Source organism: Pseudonaja textilis, chromosome 8, assembly GCF_049901715.1.
Source record: "Pseudonaja textilis isolate UNSWEBS1 chromosome 8, rPseTex1.2, whole genome shotgun sequence".
In the NCBI taxonomy this organism is placed as follows: Eukaryota; Metazoa; Chordata; class Lepidosauria; order Squamata; family Elapidae; genus Pseudonaja; species Pseudonaja textilis.
The window spans coordinates 8,918,401-8,942,176 of record NC_141997.1 but is presented as its reverse complement, the minus strand read 5'-3'; the positions used below and the strand labels follow the sequence as shown (position 1 = coordinate 8,942,176).

Below are 23,776 nucleotides of genomic sequence, written 5' to 3'. Positions count from 1 at the left end.
TTGCCCTTTAGGCAGCTTTCAATTCAGGGTAATGCCATTTGGATTGCAAGTAGCCCCAGGGGGTTTCATGCAGCTAATAAACGAAGTCCTACATGAGCATCTGTATAAAGAAGTCCTGGTTTATTGACATTCTTATTTACAGCGAAACTTTAGAACACCTCAAATTAGTACAAAAAGTATTAAGAAAACTACTGAAAACAAAGCTATATGTCAAATTGCCTAAGTGCGAATTCCATAATCACTAGATTATCTTGGCTACCGCATTTCAAACCAAGGGATAGAAATGGATCCAGCAAACGTGAAAGCAGTATTGGACTGGCAACCCACACGAACTCTCAAACAGCTTCAAAGCTTCCTAGGGTTTGCAAATGTTTACCAGCAATTTATCCCCTCATTCTCTGAGATCGCATTACCAATAACAGAACTATTAAAGTCAGGGCGGACTAATCAAGCCAAAACCTGGCCAACCCCTGAAATGGACTCTAGAATGCCAAAAAGCCTTTGAATTGTAAAAAAGGCATTTCTCACCGGAGCCCACTTTAAAACACTCCAACCTGGAATTGCCTTTGTAGTGCAAGCTAATGCTAGTGACGTAGCAGTGGCAGCTGTGCTCCTCCAGAAAAACGAGAAATGAGACCTACAGCCTTGTGCGTACACATCAAAAAAGATCACTGATACTGAAAGGAGGTGGGCTGTATGGGAGAAGGAGGCTTATGCAGTCCGTTGGGCTCTATTAACCTGGAGACAGTTTTTAGAGGGCAGCAACAATCCTTTTGAGGTGTGGATAGACCACAAGAATTTAGAAGCTTGAAGAACACCCAGAAAACTCTCTCCTAAAACAAGTTAGATGGGCATAATACTTTAAAAGATTCAATTTCCAATTGAAGTACCTCCCGGGGGGGGGGATCTATTAGCAGACGTGCTATCTAAGAAACCTCAATTTGACAGCAAGCAAAAAGAAGTAATTCACCCAATCATTCCACCTTCCCCCCAGGAGATTGTTCAAGTGATCGCTCAGGCACAAGCCCAAAAAACAAAAGATCAAAGATAAATCAGAAATGACTAGGAAGTTAAAATGAATTAAGCTCAGATTCTTGGTATTAGGAAAATAAGGATCTCTTAACTCTAAGGGATGGTGTAGCATGGAAAGGGTCTAAGTTATGTGGCCCCAAAACTTTATGACTTTAATGTACTTCAAAAAAGTAATGACTCAAAATGAGGACGTTTTGGTTATTTAAAAACCTACACATGGTCAGATGTCAGTTTTGGTGGCCAAAAATGAAGCACGACATTTAGGACTATGTAAGGAGTTGTGCTACTTGTGCTATGATGAAAACAAGACCAGGAAAACCTCCAGGACTTTTGCAACCTGTGGCAGACCATCCTGACCCTAGCAGGAGATAGGAATGGATTTTATAGTAGATCTACCTGAAAGTGGGGGGAATACAGTCATTTGGACCGTTGTGGATTTATTTTCCAAACAAATTCATTTTGTTGTGTCAGAGTGCAGCATGACTACTATTGTGAGAACCCAGGAGCACAACACAGCACACAAAGGCTTTGTCTTTTAACAGTGGTTTATATACAAGACAGCTATATATATACATATATGTGTTAGGCACATACCAGGCAAGCAATCAGTCTTCATTACACTGCACAGAGAACTACAATGGAGATAGAATATGAGGAGAGAGAGATATGCCCTCTCATGGCCACACTATATAGACAGCTTCTTAAAGTGGCAATAACTGTGCTGACCCAACCTCAGTCTTAAAGCAGCAATACCCTGCTGACTCATTCTCAATGCATCAGCATTTACAGCAGCCTTACAATAGCTAGTCAGCTATTAAATCTCTAATACCTTAACACTCCTCCCATTTAAAGCTGAACAGTTGCTTTAACATATTCCTGATGTTTGTCCACAGATACTGGCTTTATTAATATATCAGCTATATTACGGTCAGTAGAACACTGCTGTAATCTTACCAATTTCTCCTTTACAGCTTCCCTAAAGTTATAGTATTTGATGTCTACGTTTACTCCTGCTTCTAATGAGATCTCCTGTTGCAATTTTTATATATGCCACATTGTCTTCAAACACTGGTACAGCATCTTTTACATTCACATTTACATCCTTTAGCAGTTGTACATATCAGGTTATTTCTGAACAAGCCTCGGACAATGCTATGAATTCTGCTTCAGCAGTAGAAAGTGCTACTGAAGGTTGTTTTTTGGATTCCATCCAATTACAGTGTCAGCAAACAATACTACAAACCCTGTGTTTGATTTTCTATCCTGTATATCATTTGCCCAGTCACTATCTACATAGCATTTTAATGTGAGGTCACCAGATGGTTTTATCCACAGTCCTAGGTCCATTGTTCCTTTTATTTTTCTTGTTCTACTTTAGGCAATGACAACATATCATGGTAATTTTGTGGTTCATACCTAACACTATGTACTCTAACCTCACTTGCAGTGAACCCCTCAGGAGGTATACCTTTATTACTCCTTTCAGATCTCCTTAGTATTATCTGCTGCTGTATTTCTGTGCTTTACTTTTTATCACAGGTCTATCCTCTTCTATATCTACCTCTGACCTGGTTTCCCGTCTCTCCTTTATCGAGCTGTCTTCCGGTAAACTAGTGCTATGCATTGGCATGAACACCTCATGATTAGTATGTACCCTATCCCAATGATTCTGCTCTGCAAAACTAGCAGATCTTGAAATCACTACCTTTCTAATTCCATCTGTAAACTTATACCCTTTGGATCCTGGCTCATACCCAACAAACCTAAGCTTTCTGGCCTTTTTCCCCTTTTTCCTTTACTCTTGGTGCTTTTGGAATATGCACCCAGGCATAACTGCCAAATGTCCTTAGATGAGCCAAGGAGGGTTTCCTTCCATGCAACATGAAATACGGTGTTTCCTTTATTGCCACACTATATCCTGTTAATTATATAATTTGCTGCTTCATGGCTTCCCCCCAGTATACTTTACTCATGCCTGCATCAGCAGGCAATAAGTCCTTCATGGTCTGTATCATACCATTTCTTCTTCCAGCCACTCCGTTTTCAGCCAACAAATATGGATTCGTTCGTGTATGCCTTATGCCTAAACTGCTTAACCATCTTTGGAACTTATCAGACATAAACTCTGTTCCCCTGTCTGTTTGCCATGGTTAAATCCCACTCTTGCATAGACTCTAGGCTTGTCACAAGAATGTCCCATGAACTGAGCATCACATACACTTTGTATGCCGCAGTAAATGTCATTCCTCTTTCTTCTAACTCAAGGAATGTCCTTCTCATATTCTGCAGATGTGTGGACATCCCAGCACTCTTTCGCAGACTGGAGACCCCTCACATGGATCAGCTGACTAAAGCCAGAATTATACTGCTAATTCCTTTTCGTTTTTCCTCTGGTCCCCATCATCCAGGATTGCTGGTGGATCAGTAACAATCATCCACAACTCCTCCCTCCTCAGGTACATCTCCATCTTTACATTCCAGGAGAGGTAATTTGTCCCATTCAGCTAAACCTCCTTTAATTATGCTGACAGAGGCCATGCTGCCTGGTTTCCTTCACAAGCCACTAACCATGAATATGCCATGTCACAATCCCCTTGGCTCTGGTACAAGCATCCACTGGGTTTGTGACTTTTGGGGGCTGTTTCTAATTTCCAATATTATGTGGTGTAATTCCAGTTTATGTCAAATCCGGAATTACAACACAATTTGCCAATTTGATGCTTACCTAAATAAAAGAAATTTGGTTTGGAAAATGGACTTTGCTCATTTCTTTTTAAATGGGTTTCATCATTTGGAAACCTGACATTCGTATGAAGTGCCAGATTCCAACGATCACTTCTTATTGAATTTACGTGCCACATTCTTTAGCATTGCTTCTGGGAATTGATACTGTTGACCTCACAATGTAACTGAAGGTGCTGGAAGCACGTAAATAAGATGTGGTTCTGGAACCCAACTAACATTGTCTTTCAGGCCAATAAAATGAATGAGCAGGGCCTCGTGGATGCATAAATGTTACCAATGCATGATTTTGTTCAATCTAAATTTCCACGATGTTGCCTACTAAAAGAAACAGTAGGACAGGAACGGTAGGCACTTTGGTGCGCTTATGCATGCCCCCTACAGACCTTTTAGGAAGGGTCAATAGTAGACAGTCTAAGATTAAAGTTTTTGGGGTTTGGGAAGAAACCACAGAGTCAGGTAGAGTATTCCAGACATTGACCACTCTGCATGGTGATTTGCCATGACTTGTGCCGAAAAAATTCCATTCGGCCTCAATTTTGAAATCATGTTTGTGATTGCACAGATTGATGAAATTTTTGTACTTTTTTTATTGCACCGCTGAACTGTCACTAAAGTAGTATATTCTTGTAATCTTTGTTTTAGTCATCAAAAACTCAATCAACTTCTGAATGAACACGTGCACAGAAACCGTATTATGTTGCATATGATCAGAAATTATGCAACAGTTGATAATTTGCAGTGCACTATCTTTAACAACATAATAAGCAAAGAATAGATGCACTGTGGCTTGCAAATTCTCCCAGTGAAAGCCTTGAGCAGCATCTTTGACAACAAACAAGTAGTTCTCCGCAAAATCCATCAATACAATCAGTTCGGTTTCTTTTTGGCCGGCTTTCAATGACTTCAAATATTTGCTGTGATGTTTTGAATTGAAGTGGTAGCCAGTCAGTTTCCACATTTTGCTAGCAGGTTTTTTGATGAAGCCATAAACTGTGAGAACATTTATTTCCAGCATTTCGCGATCAGTATGAACCCATTTTTTGAATTCTATTGATTCTTCCAAATCCCAGTCTTTGAATATTTTGTCCAGATGTGCTATCAGTGCCTCTTTACCAGGGCAGTTTTTGTGTTCAGATCGCAAACTGAGTTTCCCAAGAGCAGCTTGTAGTCAGTTCAAAAATTTCCACCACCTGTTCTGTGGGCATGGCTAGGTAGTCAGGTGACTGAGTGGGCATGGTCAACTCGCATCACTCATGGTAAGGTGGGGTGGCACCTTGCTGTGAATGACATTGAGTTGGCCACTCCCACTCAGTCACATGACCGATGCAGAGACAGGGAGATTCTACGTACCTTTCCTCCCCCCTCCACCCTTGGGTTAGCAAAATAAAAACCTATCTAAAGATTGCGACTGCCTGCCGAGTCTACCTACCAAATGGGTTTTGTTTTGGGGTGGGTTTTTTTTTTGCCAGAAGCTCCTCTGAGATGCACTATTTTTTTTTTATGGAACAACAATTTCTTTACTGCCAAATCTTACTGTACCTTGTTGTTGTGGTGCTGCTTGTTGCTGCTGTGGGCACTGCTGTGGCCATTGGGCTGCCCAAGCAAAGAAACGCACTGGCTCAGGGTGACTCTGAGGAGCAAGAGGGGAAGTCAAGGCGCTTGCCCCATAGCTGCCAACTCTCTCACTCCCATGCACACTTTCCTGCTTCAGTTCAGTGCTTCTGGTGAGCGCAAAGACACAGAGGCAGACACCACGCCTCTGTAGAAAAGAGATGGTGAAGCCCTGGCTGTCACCCGGGAGGGGACCGTGGTGGGACAGATGCCCCTGTTGCCCTCACATAGGTTTCAGAATGATGGTGTTCACTACCTTTCAGCACTCTTCAGTTCTGAAGGCTAGAAAGATGTCTAACCTTCAGAATGATTATGTTTGCTAGCTTTGTATTCTATTCATGCAATAGTGTGGAAGGCCCCTTCTCCAAATCACATAATTTAGAGAAGGAGCCACCAATGATCATTAAGAATGATATCCACCTGCTGGATGACACAACATGCCAGGAAAACCATGTCTTGCATCAACTGGATGCACCTGCAGCTGCAGAAAAAGGCAAAGGTAAGGAGATCTAGGCATAATGGGGCAGGAAGAAGACCCTCTCCCCAGCACTATGCTTAACAACCCATGCAATCCTTTAATGACTGGGAGAATCGGGATTGCAATCATTGAGCAGAATGGTCATTTGGGCATCTTGCTTTATGACCACTTTGCTCAACAATTGGGGTTATAGGAACTGTACCTGTACTCTGCCTTGACTAGGACTTTAAATTTTCTGACTGAGAACTTATTTATACATTCTGTTGTTATTGTGTCACTTCATTTTATGACTATTGGGTGCCAATCATCTTTATTACACTACCTTTTTCAGACAACCGTTTTTTCCTACATGCTACAAATTTATGATGAGAATATTCATTAACGACAATGTAACTGTAGTGAAAAAAATATGTCAATCCAAAAAGACACGCTTATTCTGCATCTTCATATGAAAGTTCAGTAACTGGCCTGGACAGTTCATGATAGATTTATATTAAGCTAAGTAGATAGTTGTTTATAAAACCTATTGATACGTTTATGTAGCCACAGTTTTTCTCTGTTCATTAAGAATGTAATTTGTATGGTGAATGTGTTGTATATATGTGTGTGTATGTGTGTTACATAATTATAATATACAGATGGAAGGACAGAAGGTATGTCACTGAACTTTTTCCAATTAAATATCAACTTACATTTAATCCTAATTATAATAAGGATGTTTGTTGTGCTTTTCATCATTTTGCACTCACTCTCTTCACACACACACACACACACACACACACACACACACACACAGAGAGAGATTTCTTTTAATGATATATTGCTCTGGTTCACTTGTCTTCTCTTTGCTGTCTTTGTCTCCTTCTATCGTGGTTTATTGTGGAATTTGACCTTTTTGCTCACTAAGAGCTTGAATCATATTAACAATATATTGACATAATGTTGGCTTTGGGGGAAATTTTGTTCCTAAAGGCTATAAAATCTAATGAGCAGATGGATACAAAACATAAAAAACAAAATTGTATGACTATATTGTTGCTGGACTAAAACAGTTAAGAAACATCCTTTACTGAAATTAAAAATGTAACATTATGTTTTAAGAAAAGATATCAGATCATACTGGTAGCAGTGTTATCAAGATATATTTTATGACATGAATAATTTGTGCTTAGGGCTTTAAGTGTGAGCAGACTGCTAAGAGATGTGAAAAATGTTCATAATCTACAATAGAAAAGGGTTTATTTCTGACAACTTGTAGTTAGGATAAGTTACATCAGAGTTCATAGCTGCTTTGATATTAAGTCTTGAAGATTTTATAAGTAAAGACTTCGCATTTGTATGTAGTTAAATAGCTCTAAATGGAAGGGATGATGTGCAGTGAAGCATCAACATTTGTAAATTTTTGAGTGTTTTGTCTACTATGGGGGCTATCACTTAATGCTATCTGAGCATATTCCAAAACAGGTTTAAGGATATTGGCAGGCAAGCAGGATGTGATTCTTTTACTGTAAATAAAGTTTCCAAACCAGAATGAATAATTTTATAATGAGTTATTTTAGGGGACTTCAATTTTGAGCTGTTGTTGAGTGTAAATAGTGCAGTTGCTTTCATAAGTCACATGATAACATTATATGAAGCTTTGTTTAAAAATATATAATAACAGCCTGAATTCTTGCTCTGCACTCTAGCATTTTGGGTAGCTGTTTAAGTCTTTAAATTATCTTTGTTTACGACTTAGTTTAAGTTCCCCAGGACTCTTCATATAACACTCCAGAGATGTATATTCTCTGTGTAAGCATATATACTGTACACATGCCTAAGACATTGTGTGATTAAAAGCTGTGCCCCCCAAAGCTAATAAAACAGTGTTCTATTTTGGTGATAGGCACCCTTTTAAAATGTTGCAAATGTTATTTTAAGCAAAGGATTTATGCATTGCTTAAAACATGTCTCTGTTTTGCAGACCAGATAGTGTTGATGTGGATACTTTGGGCAGCCTGGAGATAAAGTGGATGTCAATGACAGCTATGTAAGCTACAATTCTACAAAGTTCCAGAAATCCTATATAATGGAGGAACTATATAAGGACACACAAAACCTACCCATGGATGTTACCACTTCACCTTCTGCTATTGCTAACAACAAATTAGAAAGTGGTGTAGCCCAGCTGATAACAGCCGAAGCCTGGAATATCAATTCGTCAGATCTGATGAAGAAAGCACTTTCACCACTTGTAACTGTGCCTGCTCCATCAATATTAACACCACCAGCAGAATCCCAGAGTGGGGTTGCTCTCAAAGTAGCTGCCACAGTGCTTCAGCCAATTTGTTTAGGAGACAGCCCTGTGGTTCTTCCAATACATTTGCAAGTAGCAGGAAGCACCACTCCTCAGATTGCTCCCAATAGTAATACGCCATACGTTATGACCACCCAAGGTCCAGTCCCATTGCCTGTTCTTTTAGAGCAGCATGTATTTCAGCATTTAAATTCTCCATTAGTATTACCTCAGAATTCACCATGTGCTCCCAGTTCCATTCATAGCAATCTGTTCCAAAGTTCTGCTACTCCTATTGGACAGTCGCAATTGTTGGATCAAAAACCTTCCAATCCAACTCAAGATTCTGTCCTGCCCCCTGTATTTCAGACACCAGGATTTGCTGCTGTGTTGCAAGACCTGTTTCCTACTCAAGGAGCTTTGAGCTCTTTGCCCTATCAGCCATCTCCAGAATGTCCTCTCCCCTCTCAGCCCTTCAGTTCTCCTTTGACTCCATTGGTCCCCCCAGCCACCTTATTGGTGCCATATCCTGTGATTGTGCCTTTACCAGTCCCAGTCCCTGTCCCTATTCCTATTCCCATCCCAGTTCCTCATGGCATTGAATCCAAGGTTAACTTAGACTACTCCAAACCAGCTGCTTCCTTTGTTTTGCATTCATGCAAGGGTACCCAGACTCCTTTGGAGAAGGAAGAAACTAAACTCTGTGATTTTATCCACCCCAGAGGAATTTCTCAGTTGAATCGGCATACTGTCATTAAGATGAGTAATGAAAATGAAGTCCTTGATCTTTCTATGAAAACAGCTCCTTTCCTTAAGGAAAACTATGTTAGTTGCCAGAATGCCCCCAATGATAGTGCTTTGGACTTATCAATTACTTCTTTTCGGAAGGTGAAGAGTATTGAGACCACAAACTTGAACTGCTCTGGTTCCATGATGGATGGAACTTCTCATTCAGTGGCAGAAAAACCTCATGAGATCCCAACCAAGGCTGAAAACAGTGTGATCAGTTCCAGTTCATCTGAACTCCTAAGACAACAGTCCAAATGGCTGGTGGATCAGAATAGTATTACAACTTGTGAACCCACAACTGGCAATAATATAGAAATTGTGAGTACTTCACAGACAGCCAAAGTGATAGTTTCTGTCAAAGATGCAGTGCCAACTATTTTCTGTGGTAAGATTAAAGGCCTCTCAGGAGTTTCCACTAAAAACTTTTCCTTCAAAAGAGACATGCCTCAGGATTCAGGGCTGCAATGTTATGATGTGAAGAATCAGCCTGAAGTCCAGGATAATGCAGAAGCTCTTAAAAAAACTATCAAAAACAGGAGTGTCAAGTTAAAGAAAATGAACTCGCAAGAAATACACATTCTTCCTATTAAAAAGCAGCGACTTGCAGCCTTTTTTCCAAGAAAATAATTTATGAAGTTTTAGAATGTTTTAAGATTTAATTATTATAAGTACTGTAAAGAGATGCACTTCGTTTTAAATTACATTTAAACTTTAAACTATATTTAAGTTATTTCAAGATGGAGGATTAAAGAGTGGATGGGGTAGGGAAGACAGAAGAATATATCTTGATATATCTTACCAATGCAATGCTTCCCTCGTCAGCATGTTTTGTTCCAACTTTTCATTAAAATAAATAAAAAACAACATATTTTTCAAGTGGATTGCACATTTTTAGCTTTAATGGAATATAATGAATGAGCAAGTCAGAGGAGTAAGAGTTATTTTCACTGCCATAAAGTGCTTTGATGATGTAATTCTGAACAGTAAGTAGAATGGAAGTTTCAGAATAAATGTTTGTATGTCTTAGCACAGCTGTTGCATTTCATATTTTTATGAAATGCATAACCTGAAACTGTATTATGGGTAGTGTATTGATATTTATTTGTATCATTTTTCAGATTGTTGGGTTATTTACCCATTTTCATCCTTGGTGTCTTCCCCATGTATATTAATGATATAGTTTAAGCAATATTTATTGAGACAAAATTCTATTACCAGTACAGGCAGTCCTTGACTTACGATCACAATTGAGTCCAAAATTTATGTTGCTAAGTGAGAAATTTGTTAAGGAAGTTTTGCCCCATTTTACGAGTTTTCTTACCATATTTGTTAAGTGAATCACTATAGTTAAGTTAGTAACATGGTTGTTAAGTGAATCTGGCTTCCCCGTTGACTTTGCTTATCAGATGGTTGCAAAAGACATGACTTTGGGACATTGTAACCATCATAAATATGAGTCGGTTGTCAAACATTCAAATGTAAATCATGTGACCATGGGGGGGATGCTGCAACAGTTATAAGTGTGAAAAATGGTCATAAATCACTTTTTCAGTACCATTGTAACTTTGAACGGTCACTCAATGAACTGTTGTAAGTCAAGGACTATCTTATAACAATGATTTCTATAGCAAAAACTAGGGTCAGTCCAGAAGAAATCCTTAAAAGGATGTAGAGGTAGTCCTGGAGAAACAACGGGCCACTTAATGATGGTTCAAAGTTAAGACTGACACCACAAAACTACATACAACACTGTTTCAAAGTTATGATGGCTACAGTGGCCCCCCGATTATTACCCTCCACAGGGATGCTGCAGTACACACACACACACACACACGCCCCTCTCTTCCTCCTCCACATCTCGGATCTGCTGCTGTAGATCCTGGAAGCAGCCACCATTTTCAGGGCCCCAACAAATCCTTGAGGAAATGACGGTTACTTTCAGACCTTTCTATGCCGATCAGCTGGCCATCAGAAGCTGCAAACCTCTCCTGCCTCAGGCTAGACTTTGAAAAGTGGGCCCTTGTATAAAAGGTGGTAGCTTCAGCACAAGCTTCCCCCAAACTTTTCCTCGTTTAACCTCTTCACTCCGTCCCTCCCTCCCAACCCAGAAAGCCACATTTCTTCAGTCAAAGATACAAAAAAAAGTTGGGAGGGACGATTCCCCCCCTCCGTCGCTCCAATTAGGTGCTAAAACTATACTCTCCACCTCTGTTTTCCAATTGCTAACCCTTTAAAAAAATCTTATTTTGACTCCAGACTGAAAAGTAGAAGAGCAGAAACAAAAAGGAAAGAAAACTTTCCTTTGAACTGGAAAAGAACAAAATTTATCTCCAAAAGTACTGCAAAAACTAGTGCAACAAAATGGAGGAGGCTGGATCTTTGCAAACTTTGGCTGTCCGTCTGAATGCCTGTAGAGCCCAGCTAGTACTTAAAGACTAGATTGTAGACTATTTTGGTATCTCATCTTGTTTTGCTATATTTGTGCCTTGCTATAAAATTCTAACATTCCTTGTATTGGATTCCTATGATTTAAGAGTAAATTTAGAGTCATAGCTCAATAATGCCATCTTCTGTGCAAATGACAGACATTACAATGAAAATGCTATGCTTTATTCTAGCGGCCCCAAACCTTTTGGGGCTCCAGGGACCAGTTCCATGGAGTTTTTTCTGTGAACCAGAGGGGGCATGGTTTCATGTGCTGCCTGCGTCTCACAGATGGGTCATTTGTTTGCGCGGCCCAGTTTCTGACATGCTTGGACTGGTACCGATCCACAGACTGGGGACTTCTGCTTTATTCTATTGCACACTGCATCCTGAGCCATATATTGATATTAGTTCTGATATTTTTGAAAGATAACAAAATATGTAATACAGTGGAATTTGAAATGTAAGAGTCTGACACTGGGTTTAATCACTTATCTCTAACTTATACAAGTATGGCATCATAGAGGTTTACAAATCTTTATGGATTCCTAATAATTTGGGGAAATATTTCTAGTTATGCATCTTGTTTTTAAAATGAGGAACATTTCTGAACATATATAGATAGACTGAAGGTAGGACCTTGAATTCTGGTAATGAAATGGATGGGTAAATGGCTGAGTCAGTGGTTGATGACCTCTGATGGATCCTACTTGTTATGAAGACTCTGATCCATTTTTTAAAACTATTCTAGAATGGGAAGACAAACATTGCTTCTTGTATTCTTTGTATTTGGAAGGAGTTAATGGTGCTTTTTAGAATAATTCCATCTTTTATATCTGGAGTCACAGGAAAGTTGAAAGAAATATATCTATATAAATCTTGCATCTATGAAGCATTATGAATATTGTTAGGCTTATTGATAAACTTTCTCCAATTGTTCATTCTATGATTATGGCTTCGAGGGTATGACTATGGTCCTGGATCAATGAAAATATTAGCATATTTCTCTTTTATTTAAGCAAGTTAACTGGAAAATGAATGGTCAGAGCCAAGTCTTTATTATAGGACTCTTAAAAGAGATATCATTCACTTTGACTTGAAGTCTTCCTTAAACTATAATTAGAAAATCAATATTTAAAAAATTACTGTGTAAAGTATTACTGCATGTGGTTATAATAAAACTAATCAGCAGATAAACTATGGCTGACTCACTATGGTTGGCTTTTGCCTTGGTTTGAACATGAAAATAGTAACCACAATTGATTTTCTATCTAAATCCACATAGAGAAAAGATATGGTCTTATACTATGTATATTTCTGTTGGATTTCTGTATGGGTTATAGTACTATTGATTATGCTATCCTTTTAGGTCTTCTTGTGGGATAGGAACTTGGGAAATTATGAACATAGCTCATGGTATGTTAACTTCTAACATCTGCAGGTTTGAGTTCTTTGTGCATTTAAAGAGCTACATGACATAATTGGAAATTTTATCCAAGAGATTAAGTGAATTTTCATTACTATGCAGATAACATGCAGTTCTGTACATTTTCCTTATCTTAATTTGAAGATGATGTAAGATTTGAAACATTCATGAAACAGCATTGATGAAACATTGTTTGAAATTCTGGTGAAAATCTTTTTTTAACTAGTGCAATGCTTGTTTCTGTGAAATGTTTATTTTAACTGGTTTCTTGGGTTTTGATTTTATTATTTTGTATACACTAACCAAAATCTTGCAGTCAAATAAAATTGATTTTAGCGCCTTTTAATGTGTTGAAGAAGCAAAACCATGTGTAAGAAACTTTTATCACAAATGATAATTATGTTGCTTCTTTTATCTATCACAATAAGTGCAGGCTAAACTACTCAACTGCCAACATAATGAAACTATAAATCACATCAAATTACAGTGCTATTTATAGATCTTTGCATGGATTAATAAACTCACATCATAAAATGTCATCAGGATTTATCAATTTATATTATTTTTGTTGGCATGGTGCCACTCCAATCTTGTTTCACATTATTGCAGCCATTGAATTGGGAAGTCTTAGATTCCTTCTCAATATGAAAAAGAGAATCCACTTATTTATTGGGTAGGAAGGGGAGGAATCAAATAATAGGTACTCAGATTTGCTATACGACCAACTTGCATATACATATTTGCATGTTTTTAGCAAAAACTGATACAGCAATTTTCCTAATACTGGTGTAAGATTGATCTACAGATTTTGAATTCAGGCATCTATTTGCTTTTCCGTGATGTAAACCTAGTGTGTGATTTATTTTGTTTGAAATAATGTCACAGTAGAACACATTTTTCCCCTATGTACCAACTTTTTCATAGTTTGGTATGTGGTAAATGGCTCACTAACAAGAATTCCTATGATAAATCTAAGATGTAAACATAAGGAAGATAAAAATTGGACAGAACTATATGGACATTTTACATTTGGGCAATACAATCTCTCTTATAAAGAACCTTTCAAAACTGAGCAATTTTTTTGATGATATCATAATCTGAAAAATTAGTAATGATTTGAATTATGACAACAGTACTAGAAGTTGCTTTTAACTTGGAACCTGCAGCAGTTTATCTAGTTTTGACATCTGATGAGACACCTAAAGAACATCTTCATTCTGTGCCTAGCAGTCCAAAATCCTTGAATATTTTAATTGTTCAGTAGGTTGGTTTTCCCAAATCCCTATCACTGCCCCTAGTGATATACTGCTAGTCTGATAAGCTGTTTTTCTTTGATTTTTTCATTGGTTTGTAGCAAAAGAATTCTGCAGAATCCAATCTGAGTTGATCAATGGGACTGTGTTCACCTCTGGTCCCAGTGACCAACTCAGATTGGATGCTACAAAATTATCCTGGGACATGTATATTTGCCTTCATTTGCAAAATAATTCTGTTAGCTGAACTATTATTGTCTTGATTACATCTAATGCAGTATGTTTCTACAAGGAGGCAGCAGATACTATTTTGATATCATTTTGTTTCCATTTCATGATCAGTTGATTACATCTTTGTTAATCATATGGTTCATCAGCAAACAGGGGAATTTAGAAATTTACCTTTCCCACTAAAAAGCACCAGGGGTGGGATTCTACTGGTTTGGCCTGGTTCAGGCGAACCCGTAGCTCCAAAGATCAGATGGGAATGAACCTGTTTGCTCCGAAGATCAAGGCATTTCCTCCCCCCACCTGATCAGCTGTGTCGCGCAAATTAGATGAGAAAGCAGGATCTACATCGCACGTCACAGCTGATTTCCCCCCTTGCTGTTGTACTGCTTCACCCAGGAGGCTTCCCTGAGGCCCAGAAGGAAAAAAATGGGGTGCAGGGGTGTGTGCTGTGTGCCCCCACACATCCCATTTTTGCTCCCAGGAGGCTTTCCTGAGGCCCAGTTGGCAAAAACAAACAAACCCAGGCCCACCCAGTTACATGACCGGCTGGCCATGCCCACAGAACCATTAGTAAAAAAAATTGCATCCCACCCCTGAAAAGCACTATCAGCATTTGCAAAGAGGCCTAAGTTTTACTGTTTGAACTTAATTTCAGATTGTTGCAGTTATCTGATCTAATCTAGTTTTAGGCTTAAGAGCAAAAACATTGCATTGTTTTGTGCACTGCTTTATTGGGATGGCTGTTTGGCATTCCATTCTGTACTGTATGGCATGCAAAACGTAGCAAATTCTGGGGGATCAAATGCCTTTGTTTTGGGATTCTGCATTCTGTGGGAAGTCAAGAAAATGTTGACTTACAGATTTAGTGCTATTTATAGTACTTGGAAGAAACTCCTGGAAGCATCAGGACTGAACATAGGATTTTCTGGATGCAAATAATTTGCACTTGAACTGCCGTCTCTTCCTTTTCATTTCATGTATACTAATAAAAGGACAGTTAGAATGTTCCAATTTATTTAGATTTATATCCTGCCTTCCTTTTAGGAGCCCTACGCAGCATGGACAGCATTCTCTCCTCTAATGTTTGATCACAACAATCCTAACTAAACAGTGACCAAAGCTCCCTGATCCCAATCAACACCTTCACCATCTGAACTCTACACTTACAAGCATGTTAAAAATTCAGATACTTCATGAAAAGCATATCACCATACTAAATTTGTGTGGGATATTTACAAGATCTTTATTTTTAATTGACAAATACACTGCCCTCTAGATTTTATTTTTGCCTCTTCTGACAAATTATGTGGATTATGCAAAAAGAGCATTCAGAATTTTTTTAAGCACTTGAGTTATTTGATAACCATTACAACCATCAGTAAAACCCTTCTATTTCAAGAAGTATCCAAATCCAACCTACTGATTCTCTTTTTGAAGGAAGGTGATAATCTACAGTATATTAACATCAGTGTTTAGAATTTTACTCAGATTATTTCTGTAAATATTAGATCCTTTCAAACCATGTATTTTTTATTAATCAAAGTATATTTTAATTGATGTATTAGTTACTATGAGGTTAGTCAGTTACAGATTTAAGACATTACATAATAAAAATAATTGAGAGGTAAACATCAAGCAGCTTTTATTTTCTTTTTAGATGAGAACATCCAGTTGAAAATGAAAAAATATACCTAACATAATTTGTATCGTGTCATATACAAAGTTAAAATTTCAGTGGCATTCTTCTTTCTTATAAAAGTTTGTGTACATGACGTAGTAAACATTATTTGCACAATTCAAAGACATATTAGCAAAATGAATAAAGAGAAACCTCCTGGTCTAAAATAATGTGTCTATGTTTTATAACCACTTTTAACATATAAAATTCCTTGAATAACATTTGTGACATTTTGTCTGCAATCCAGTATGGAAAAGATTCTTGCAAGATAGTTTGGCATTTTAATACAATTTTAAAACATCCTTCAACATGTCTGAAATAAGCTATAATAAATGTCTTATATAGTATCCAATTTGACTGTTTTCTTCCACTGCCAACACACCCTTCAAATCTCCAGAACAAATTTATGAAGCACATACAGTAGATGCAAGATGGAGAACAAAAAGCATTCCCATGGTACCAGTGGAAGTTCATTGGCATAATATATGTCATCCTTAAAAATCACAAAGACAATTATATGCCAAATACAAGCGATCATGTTTCACAATGAGATAAATAGGTGTGTTTATGTAACTTTGACAGAAATAGGTATCAAAAGATATGAAAGATATCGCAGCCATTACAGCTTATTTTTAAATACCTGAGCATATATAAATAACTGCACTAGTTAAAGAAAGTTATATATTGGAGCTGTTGTACACTCTTAGGAGAAGCAAAGTTTGCTGATATAATATGAATGCCAGAAGTTCATCAGAAAATAGGACATCACCAAAGTGATCTCATTTAAATTCAGCTTCAGTAATTTAAAGAAATACATTGCTTCAATAACAGTTTGCAATTTTGCCATTTTTAGCTAAACCTGAGTAATTGGTGTATTACTAATACACTAATATAATAAACAAGGCATTTTTAAACAACAAATGTATTTTAACTAGAAGTTTTTTCCATATAAAAAGGCAGTAAGAAATATAAAAACTACATTCCTTTCAGGACTATATCTTTTCTAGCAACACTTGGACAAACAGAACGCCTGATCCTCTATTCAGCAAAAGTACATAAATGATCCCTGATATTATATTGGCAGTGATGGGAAAGTATTTTACTGTTTGTAACTACAGACAGCACCAAGATTCAGATGAATTATACATCCAAGTGTAATTCAATTCCTTTGTTGAAAGAAGTCATTGACTTTTTTATATATATAAGACGTTAGAGAGGCAAAGTAAAAAAAAAAGACATTCAGCATCACCTTTCCCTCATTATCCCATTCTTTTCCAGATATTTTCCCAGAATAAAATGGTTCAGCGCAACATGAGAATTTAGGAATATTGCATAGTGCCAGAACTTGCCCTGTATGGATCTGTCCATCAATTATTTCTTCTTCTCCCTTCCCCTTCTCTCAATTTCCCTCCATAAAATGAGAAACAAACCAGACAGGCATTAATGAGCAGTATGAGGACACATACATCCAGCAAAGACCATTCACATGCAGTGAAAGGTGGACTGAAGGTAAAGTTTTGCAATTAATTAGAAACTCTGCACATGCTGAAATCTTTCTGGATCCTACACAAGATGGTAGGTTTCATTTTGTTCCTTCCTGGTGGCATAACATCATATTTTAGAATGCAAAAGGAAATCTGTTTAGGCAATTATCTTCCATACTTCACCAGGTCCCCACCAGGGAATCTCAACCCTATGTTCTACTGGAACAAACTGGTCTATTGGAATTGATTGGCCTAAAGACACAGCTTGATGATACAATAACAAGTATATAAAATGTATAATGCACATTTTGTTTATGATTTAAAATGAACAAAAAACCTGCAGTTTATTATCTGCCACAGTGCAAAAATACCTTTAAAACACACTTAAGAAAAACTTGAACATTATGTACAAAATATAAATTTATATATTCACACATACATAAACACACACACACACACACACACATGCATGAACCCACCACATAAATATACAAGTGCATGAACATAGGTTTATGCTAGATGGAATGTTTCAATACAATATTTCTTATATTGTTGTAAGCAAACAGAAAGTTATTTGCTCACTTGGGGAGTTGGCTGCTCAGATCAACCATAAGAAGTTCCTTCCTAAAAAAGAAATTTTCTCCTTAAATTGTCAACATGCTGTAAAAATGTATTTTCATAATTTAAATTTGAAAAAAAAAGAGCTTATTTGTTTTTTGCACACAACATATACTTACAATACAAGTATATGGCTATTGTTTTTATGGATATCTGCTTCACATAAGACATGTATGTGATTATATTAATTAAAGAATTAATCAATTAAAAAGAATACTTTCCTCACCCCAGCATAAAAATTCAGCCATTTTTGCAAAAAACAAAAAAACACCCTCCACATTTGATTTTTTTAAAACAAAGATCCTTTGGAATTCAGCTGTTTTGGTTCTGAATGAAAATGCATCAGCTGAAGCTGAAGAGGTGAGAATGTATTTTGCAGCTTCTCATATTAATACTTTTAGTACTACTTCCTCCCTGCATATTTTAAAAAGTTATTAAATACAATGTGAAACTTTTAACACTAAATTCCATATTTAAGAAGTATCTGTAACAATGCTGATTTGGGATATATCTTTCTGATTAGACTAGTAGAAACAATATGCTGGCAATTTCTTTGTGAGCAGAGTGAGATTTTTTTGATCCATTTGATCAGGCAAAGTTTCAGCCCTATAGTTCTCTTTTTGAACCTAACTGGTTGTCTACTTAAAATGCAACATTATCACTATGTATTTGCTGCCTAGAACTTCCCTTGCTTAAGTCTTTCTATATGATAACACAGTTTTAATGCTGGGCCCAGTTTCAGACCCATATACTTCATTATCATATCACTCCTCAGTAACAGAAGAGCCTTCCCATCAATTTCCTGTGAGGAAACAAGATGACAATAATTAATGACTAATTTCAGAACAAGAATATTACTCTAGACTGACACAACAGAACTCTCCCTCTCCCACATTATCACCATTTTTCCCCAAGAAAAAAACAGTAATTCAAATCTGAACATCTTGGAAATTTTCATGGACAACTTCAGAATTTACATTATAAAAATTACAATTTATAATTATATATTATGTATATTACAATTTATAATTTATTTACAGAATCAGTTATAAAGAGCTGCGGTGTTATGACTTGAACTTGGCAAAACAGCTTTGGATCTGATATGGTTACACCATCCATTTCCTTAATGCAGAACATGGAGTTTTAGGACCTTGTCCAGATGTTGTAACCTCAAGAAAAAGTTCACCAAGCCTTTGGGGAGGGAATGCAAGACCCTTCATTTCATATCCTCTGATTTCTCAACTTGCCATCTTTTTTCTTTAAATTGTTTAATTATAATTTGATTGTTGTGAGTTGCCCGGGTTCATTGGGAATCAGGTGACATAATTAAGTAAATAAATGCTGCAACACCTTTAAGTAGGAACAGCAAAGGTTACATACCAGATGAGAAGCAAATCTGTCTGCTTTGAATCTGCAGAAGCCTGAATCTGTGTTGTTTCCATTCTCATTTTTGTTTAAATAATTTATTTTACTAGCTGTCAGAACTACACTGAATCCATCTCCATGTTGGTGACAGATAAACATTTAACCCTTTCTTCAAGGTCAAGATATTAATGGCCTGAAACATCTCCAGACCCTCAGGTCTTCCCAACCCACATCCATCATATCCCTCTTTGACATTTCTAATGTGAAGAACACCTGACTTCTGATTCTGATGGGGGAGCAGCATCTGGAATTTGACAATCTGGTTTTCTTTTTTTCAGTCCTGTCTCTGATCAAGAGAAGTTCTAATAAATTATTTAACCCTATAACATTATCCCAGTGACCTTACTCACATATGATATCAGTTTAGAAAAGAGAAACTAACGAATAAGTAAACTAATTGGAATCCATTTTAATCCTACCAATTTTTTCTACAGAGCAAGAACATTTCACACATATCAAGTTATGTTTTCCTGTTCTAAGATTTTTCTCTGTATATTTTTGTATAATTAATAATAGTTTCCCCCAAACACGGCAAGAATTCATGGGACATCAGGACTAAGTTTCGGTTTAAGAATAATTCTGTATCAAGTAGAACTTACATTGACGCAAAACTCTTTTCTAGTGCAAACTACAGTGGTGGTTTTCTGATTTCAATATTTTTTTGGAGGGAAAAAGCCTATTAGATTTCAGGAATATACTGGAATGTTTTTATTTCATATGATTCTAGGCACTATTAAAAATAACTTATACTTTACTTACATGTCTCCTGAAGAGTTCAGCATGGGGTGCTAATGTCTGAGGATCTGCTTCTTTTACAAATTGCATTACTTCATCAATTGACCATGTTGAAGGGTCTTTGCTGAAGAGATGCGAAGATTCCTGTTTTAGGGCACTGAGTTCAGGTCCTGTTTTAGAACTTGCAGCTTAAACACACAAAAGGAGGAAACTGAAGAAGCTGGAGAAATAACCAAGGCATTTTGAGAATACGTGCACACATTCAAATAGCTTTTATAGTTATTGGTGAATAGAAAACAACCCTCCCAATTATTTTCCCATTTTATGAATGTAATCTGCAAATATCTTGCTAATTAATGCAGTGATGACCTATACATTACACACACACACACACACACACACACACTACGGGAAGGCATTTTTCCCAGCCTAGTGGCTTCCAAATGTTGCTTCCCCAAATTCCTATTTATGATGACTTCCAAGAATATCAGTTGAACATTCTGTAAATTACTTTAGCACACCTGGAGAGTATACTTAGTTAGAAAGGCCACGATAGTAGCTTGTTTCTGTTAGTAATTAATTATACATGTTTACTCTTAAAACTCCTCTGTATTGGATTTTCCTTCAAGGTACCATGTGCATTTATAAAACAAAGCAAAATTGTTCATTTTGGCAAAATAATGGCTTGACTTATGTTGTGATTCGATTAAGACAAAGGAATTACCTCAAAGAGAAATCCAGAAGCAGAAAACAGACAAGTATAATCTATGTGGTTTCTCTCCTTCCTTCCTTCCTTCCTTCCTTCCTTCCTTTTCCTTCCCCTCCCCTCTGCAATAAATGCTAAATTAATTACCCAAGTGAAGATTCTGGTTTGAGTATGTCTGCTAAATTTGCAGACTCCTTTTATATATTTAGAATGATAAAGTGCTTTTAGAGCCAGTTTTATACATATTGATGTGCACACAAAAAAAGCATGAACTTTTAGAAAAGCTTGAGAATACCTTCAATCCTCTGTTGCAATCTCTTTCTGGCAATTTCACAATAACTTTTGTTCCCAGTAGCACTTGATAATTTCTGTAGATTTGGTGCTGTGTTTGAGGTAGCAGATATTGAAGGAAGAGAATGCCTAAAATAGGCTATGTTCCCTGAGGTACAATATTCAGTGGAAATCTGATTGTTAGGACTTGACAGGATGACTGAATTAAGTGCAGAATCCATTGAATTCTCAGCAAACCTGTGCTCTTTGGATGTTTCTTCACTTGGCAGGGTTTCTGCTATACAGAATTTAACACAACTAGATTATTAATAATAAATATAAATATACTACTACATAAATATTTATACTACTATAAATATTTCATTGAAAAGTTTGCTTTAATATAAACATTACCTACTTAAGAAAACTTTACCAAGGTGAATAGGTTAACAACTCTGCAAGGAACATAGTATTACTAACTATCCAAATTTATTCCCCACTCTATGTCATTTGAATCAGAAAGATTGATTTTGGGGGAAAAGGAAAAAAGAGAAATTCTGAAAGAGAAACACAAAAGAAACTGATCCATCTTATCAAATTGTTTGACACTGATAGTGAGCTGTCTAAAAAGTGAAGAAATAAGTATGGATTGTCATGCTGAAGCCAAAGTTTAGAAAAGGCATTTTTGCATGCTGTGTGCAACAAAGAAGAATCCTGTGTTCAACTATCTCACTGGGCTAGACAGCAAAAGAAACTCCTGGGACATTTTTTACTGAGAGTATAACTTTAATGAAGATTCCATATGGGTATAGAAGTAGAAAAGCCAGTTCTAATGATGTCATTCCAAGCAGTATAGGAAAACTTTCACTTTCCCCCCTGGATCTCCCATTGTCCATTGCCACCAATCATTTGCACTTGCTTTGTTTTGGGAATGGTCTGTCTGCATCTGACGTTCCCAGCAGGTCACCTTGGGGTGTTGTCTCAGGCCTCTACTCAGCACATTTGCATTCCAAATTTCCCAAGGAGGACACTGAAATCTCCATCCTAGCAGGCATAGGGACAATGGGGCCATTTACCATTTCTCTCACTGTCAATCTCACAGAAGACTGGCCCCATCTTGGCAGGAGTCTGAGCTCCCGCCTCCTTGCTGGACGGAGGAGAGAACTCTATGACTTGCTGCCCTTCATGACTTTTTTCCCTTGACTTCAGTGGAGTTTTTTTCCTTTGGTTGGTTTGGAGGCAGGGGAGCAGTCATCAACAATGGCATGAGACACATGGCAGCTTGGTACTCCTCCTTTCCGCAGCAAAAGCAGCCACCAAGGTTCTGGCGGGGTATCTCTCCTCTGGCTGGAAGTGCACCCTTTTCCCCCTCTAGGAGCCACTTGCTTCTCCATGGGGCAGTGAAACTGACTCTCTAGCCCAATATGTTCATGGAACTCCATCAGGTCAATCTCTACCTTGGTGGCCACACGGTACCACACCTGCAGGTTGCATGGCACCTCCCCAGAGTACAGAATTCCGGTACAGTTGTTTGTCCAATCTCTGCAGGAAATGGTAGACCAGTAAGCATTCAGGCCAGTCTCCTAAGTGGATTGCCAGGATGCAGAAATCTTGAATGTACTCCATTACTAGCTGCTTCCCCTCCTTCAGTGCATGGATGCAGGCTTCCATACCAGGCTGCCACAGAGTTTTCAAACTGCTCTCACAGGGCTTGCATGAAGGCATTGAGGTCATCCAGCTCTGGGGCATTCATCATGCAGTGACACCAACCACTCCGAAGCACTCTCTTCCAGATTGACTGCAATGACATGGACCTGGGCCATATTGGCTGGATATATTGTTCCATAACATTCCATGTGGTGTCAGGCTTAAGTCAGGAAATGGTCTAGGCAGTTTGGGCATCTATTGAAATTGTCCACCAGGGGGAGTGACTGGCACTCCTCCTGTGCCAGGATGAATCCCTGGGGTGGAATACCATCTGTTGCCACCAGTTCTGAGATTCCAGTCATGGTTGCTTGTGCTGGGCCCCCAACCACAGCTGGGGCCACTGGCGCTGTTGGCTGCAAACAGAGGAATTGCAAATCCCACGGCTGCTGCCACCTGTGTTGAGGCTCTGGCTGCAGCTACAACCGCCGGTGCCACCAACTGAAGTATAGGAAAAGGAATAGCCAGGACTGCCTAGATTTTCATGATTCCTGGCCCACTGGTGATGATCATGGCTCCTGGCATTGCTGTAGCACAAATTTCTATCTCTCCAAACTTCTCTCTCAACTGTTCCATGAATGGGTTATTGCTGGTGGTCAGGAGCTTCCACTCAGTGGGGTCAATCCCATTTGGCTAGTAGCATTGCCATCCACTTGCCGCCTTGGACCCTGTTGACCCTGGAAGAGAGTCTTCGGCCTCCACTGCCTTGCCCACATTCATTGCCCAGCCTCTTTGCTCATGTTTGTTGTCTTCAGCCCCTGGTACAGGATATTCCTTACTTGCTCCTTAATGGCTGCTGCTGGTTGCTTGAACTTCTCTTTGGTTTCGGGCACATGCTGGCTAGTTGCACTCCTGCTCTTGCTTGAGGTGGTGCCAGTCTTCCCAAGCCAAG

General features: G+C 38.1%; 2 protein-coding genes across 9 annotated transcripts in view; one reads left to right on the top strand and one right to left on the bottom strand.

Annotated features, from left to right (window-relative positions):
- Window positions 1-16,844, top strand: part of RAI2 (retinoic acid induced 2) — a 29,187-nt gene extending 12,343 nt beyond the window's left edge. Inside the window, exons 2-3 of one of the 4 annotated variants that reach the window (XR_015744540.1) lie at window positions 3,322-3,488; window positions 15,309-16,844. Coding sequence is in view for 3 of the 4 variants with exons in the window: in XM_087938284.1 (XP_087794410.1) it covers window positions 7,935-9,557 (1,623 nt within the window). In the remaining variant the exon portion in view is untranslated. Of the gene's footprint in view, window positions 1-3,321; window positions 3,519-7,829; window positions 9,807-15,308 lie in introns of those variants that run through there. The other 3 variants (XM_087938284.1, XM_087938286.1, XM_026714309.2) reach the window with 3 other exon arrangements.
- SCML2 (Scm polycomb group protein like 2) overlaps window positions 15,892-23,776 on the bottom strand; it is a 59,153-nt gene continuing 51,268 nt past the window's right edge. For 3 of the 5 annotated variants that reach the window (XM_026714308.2, XM_087938280.1, XM_087938282.1), the window contains 3 exons: window positions 21,206-21,478; window positions 20,229-20,392; window positions 15,892-18,846 (listed from right to left, as the gene is read on the bottom strand). In XM_026714308.2, the coding sequence (XP_026570093.1) occupies window positions 18,721-18,846; window positions 20,229-20,392; window positions 21,206-21,478 (563 nt within the window). In that variant the 3' untranslated portion in view covers window positions 15,892-18,720. Of the gene's footprint in view, window positions 18,847-20,226; window positions 20,425-21,205; window positions 21,479-23,776 lie in introns of those variants that run through there. The other 2 variants (XM_087938281.1, XM_087938283.1) reach the window with 2 other exon arrangements.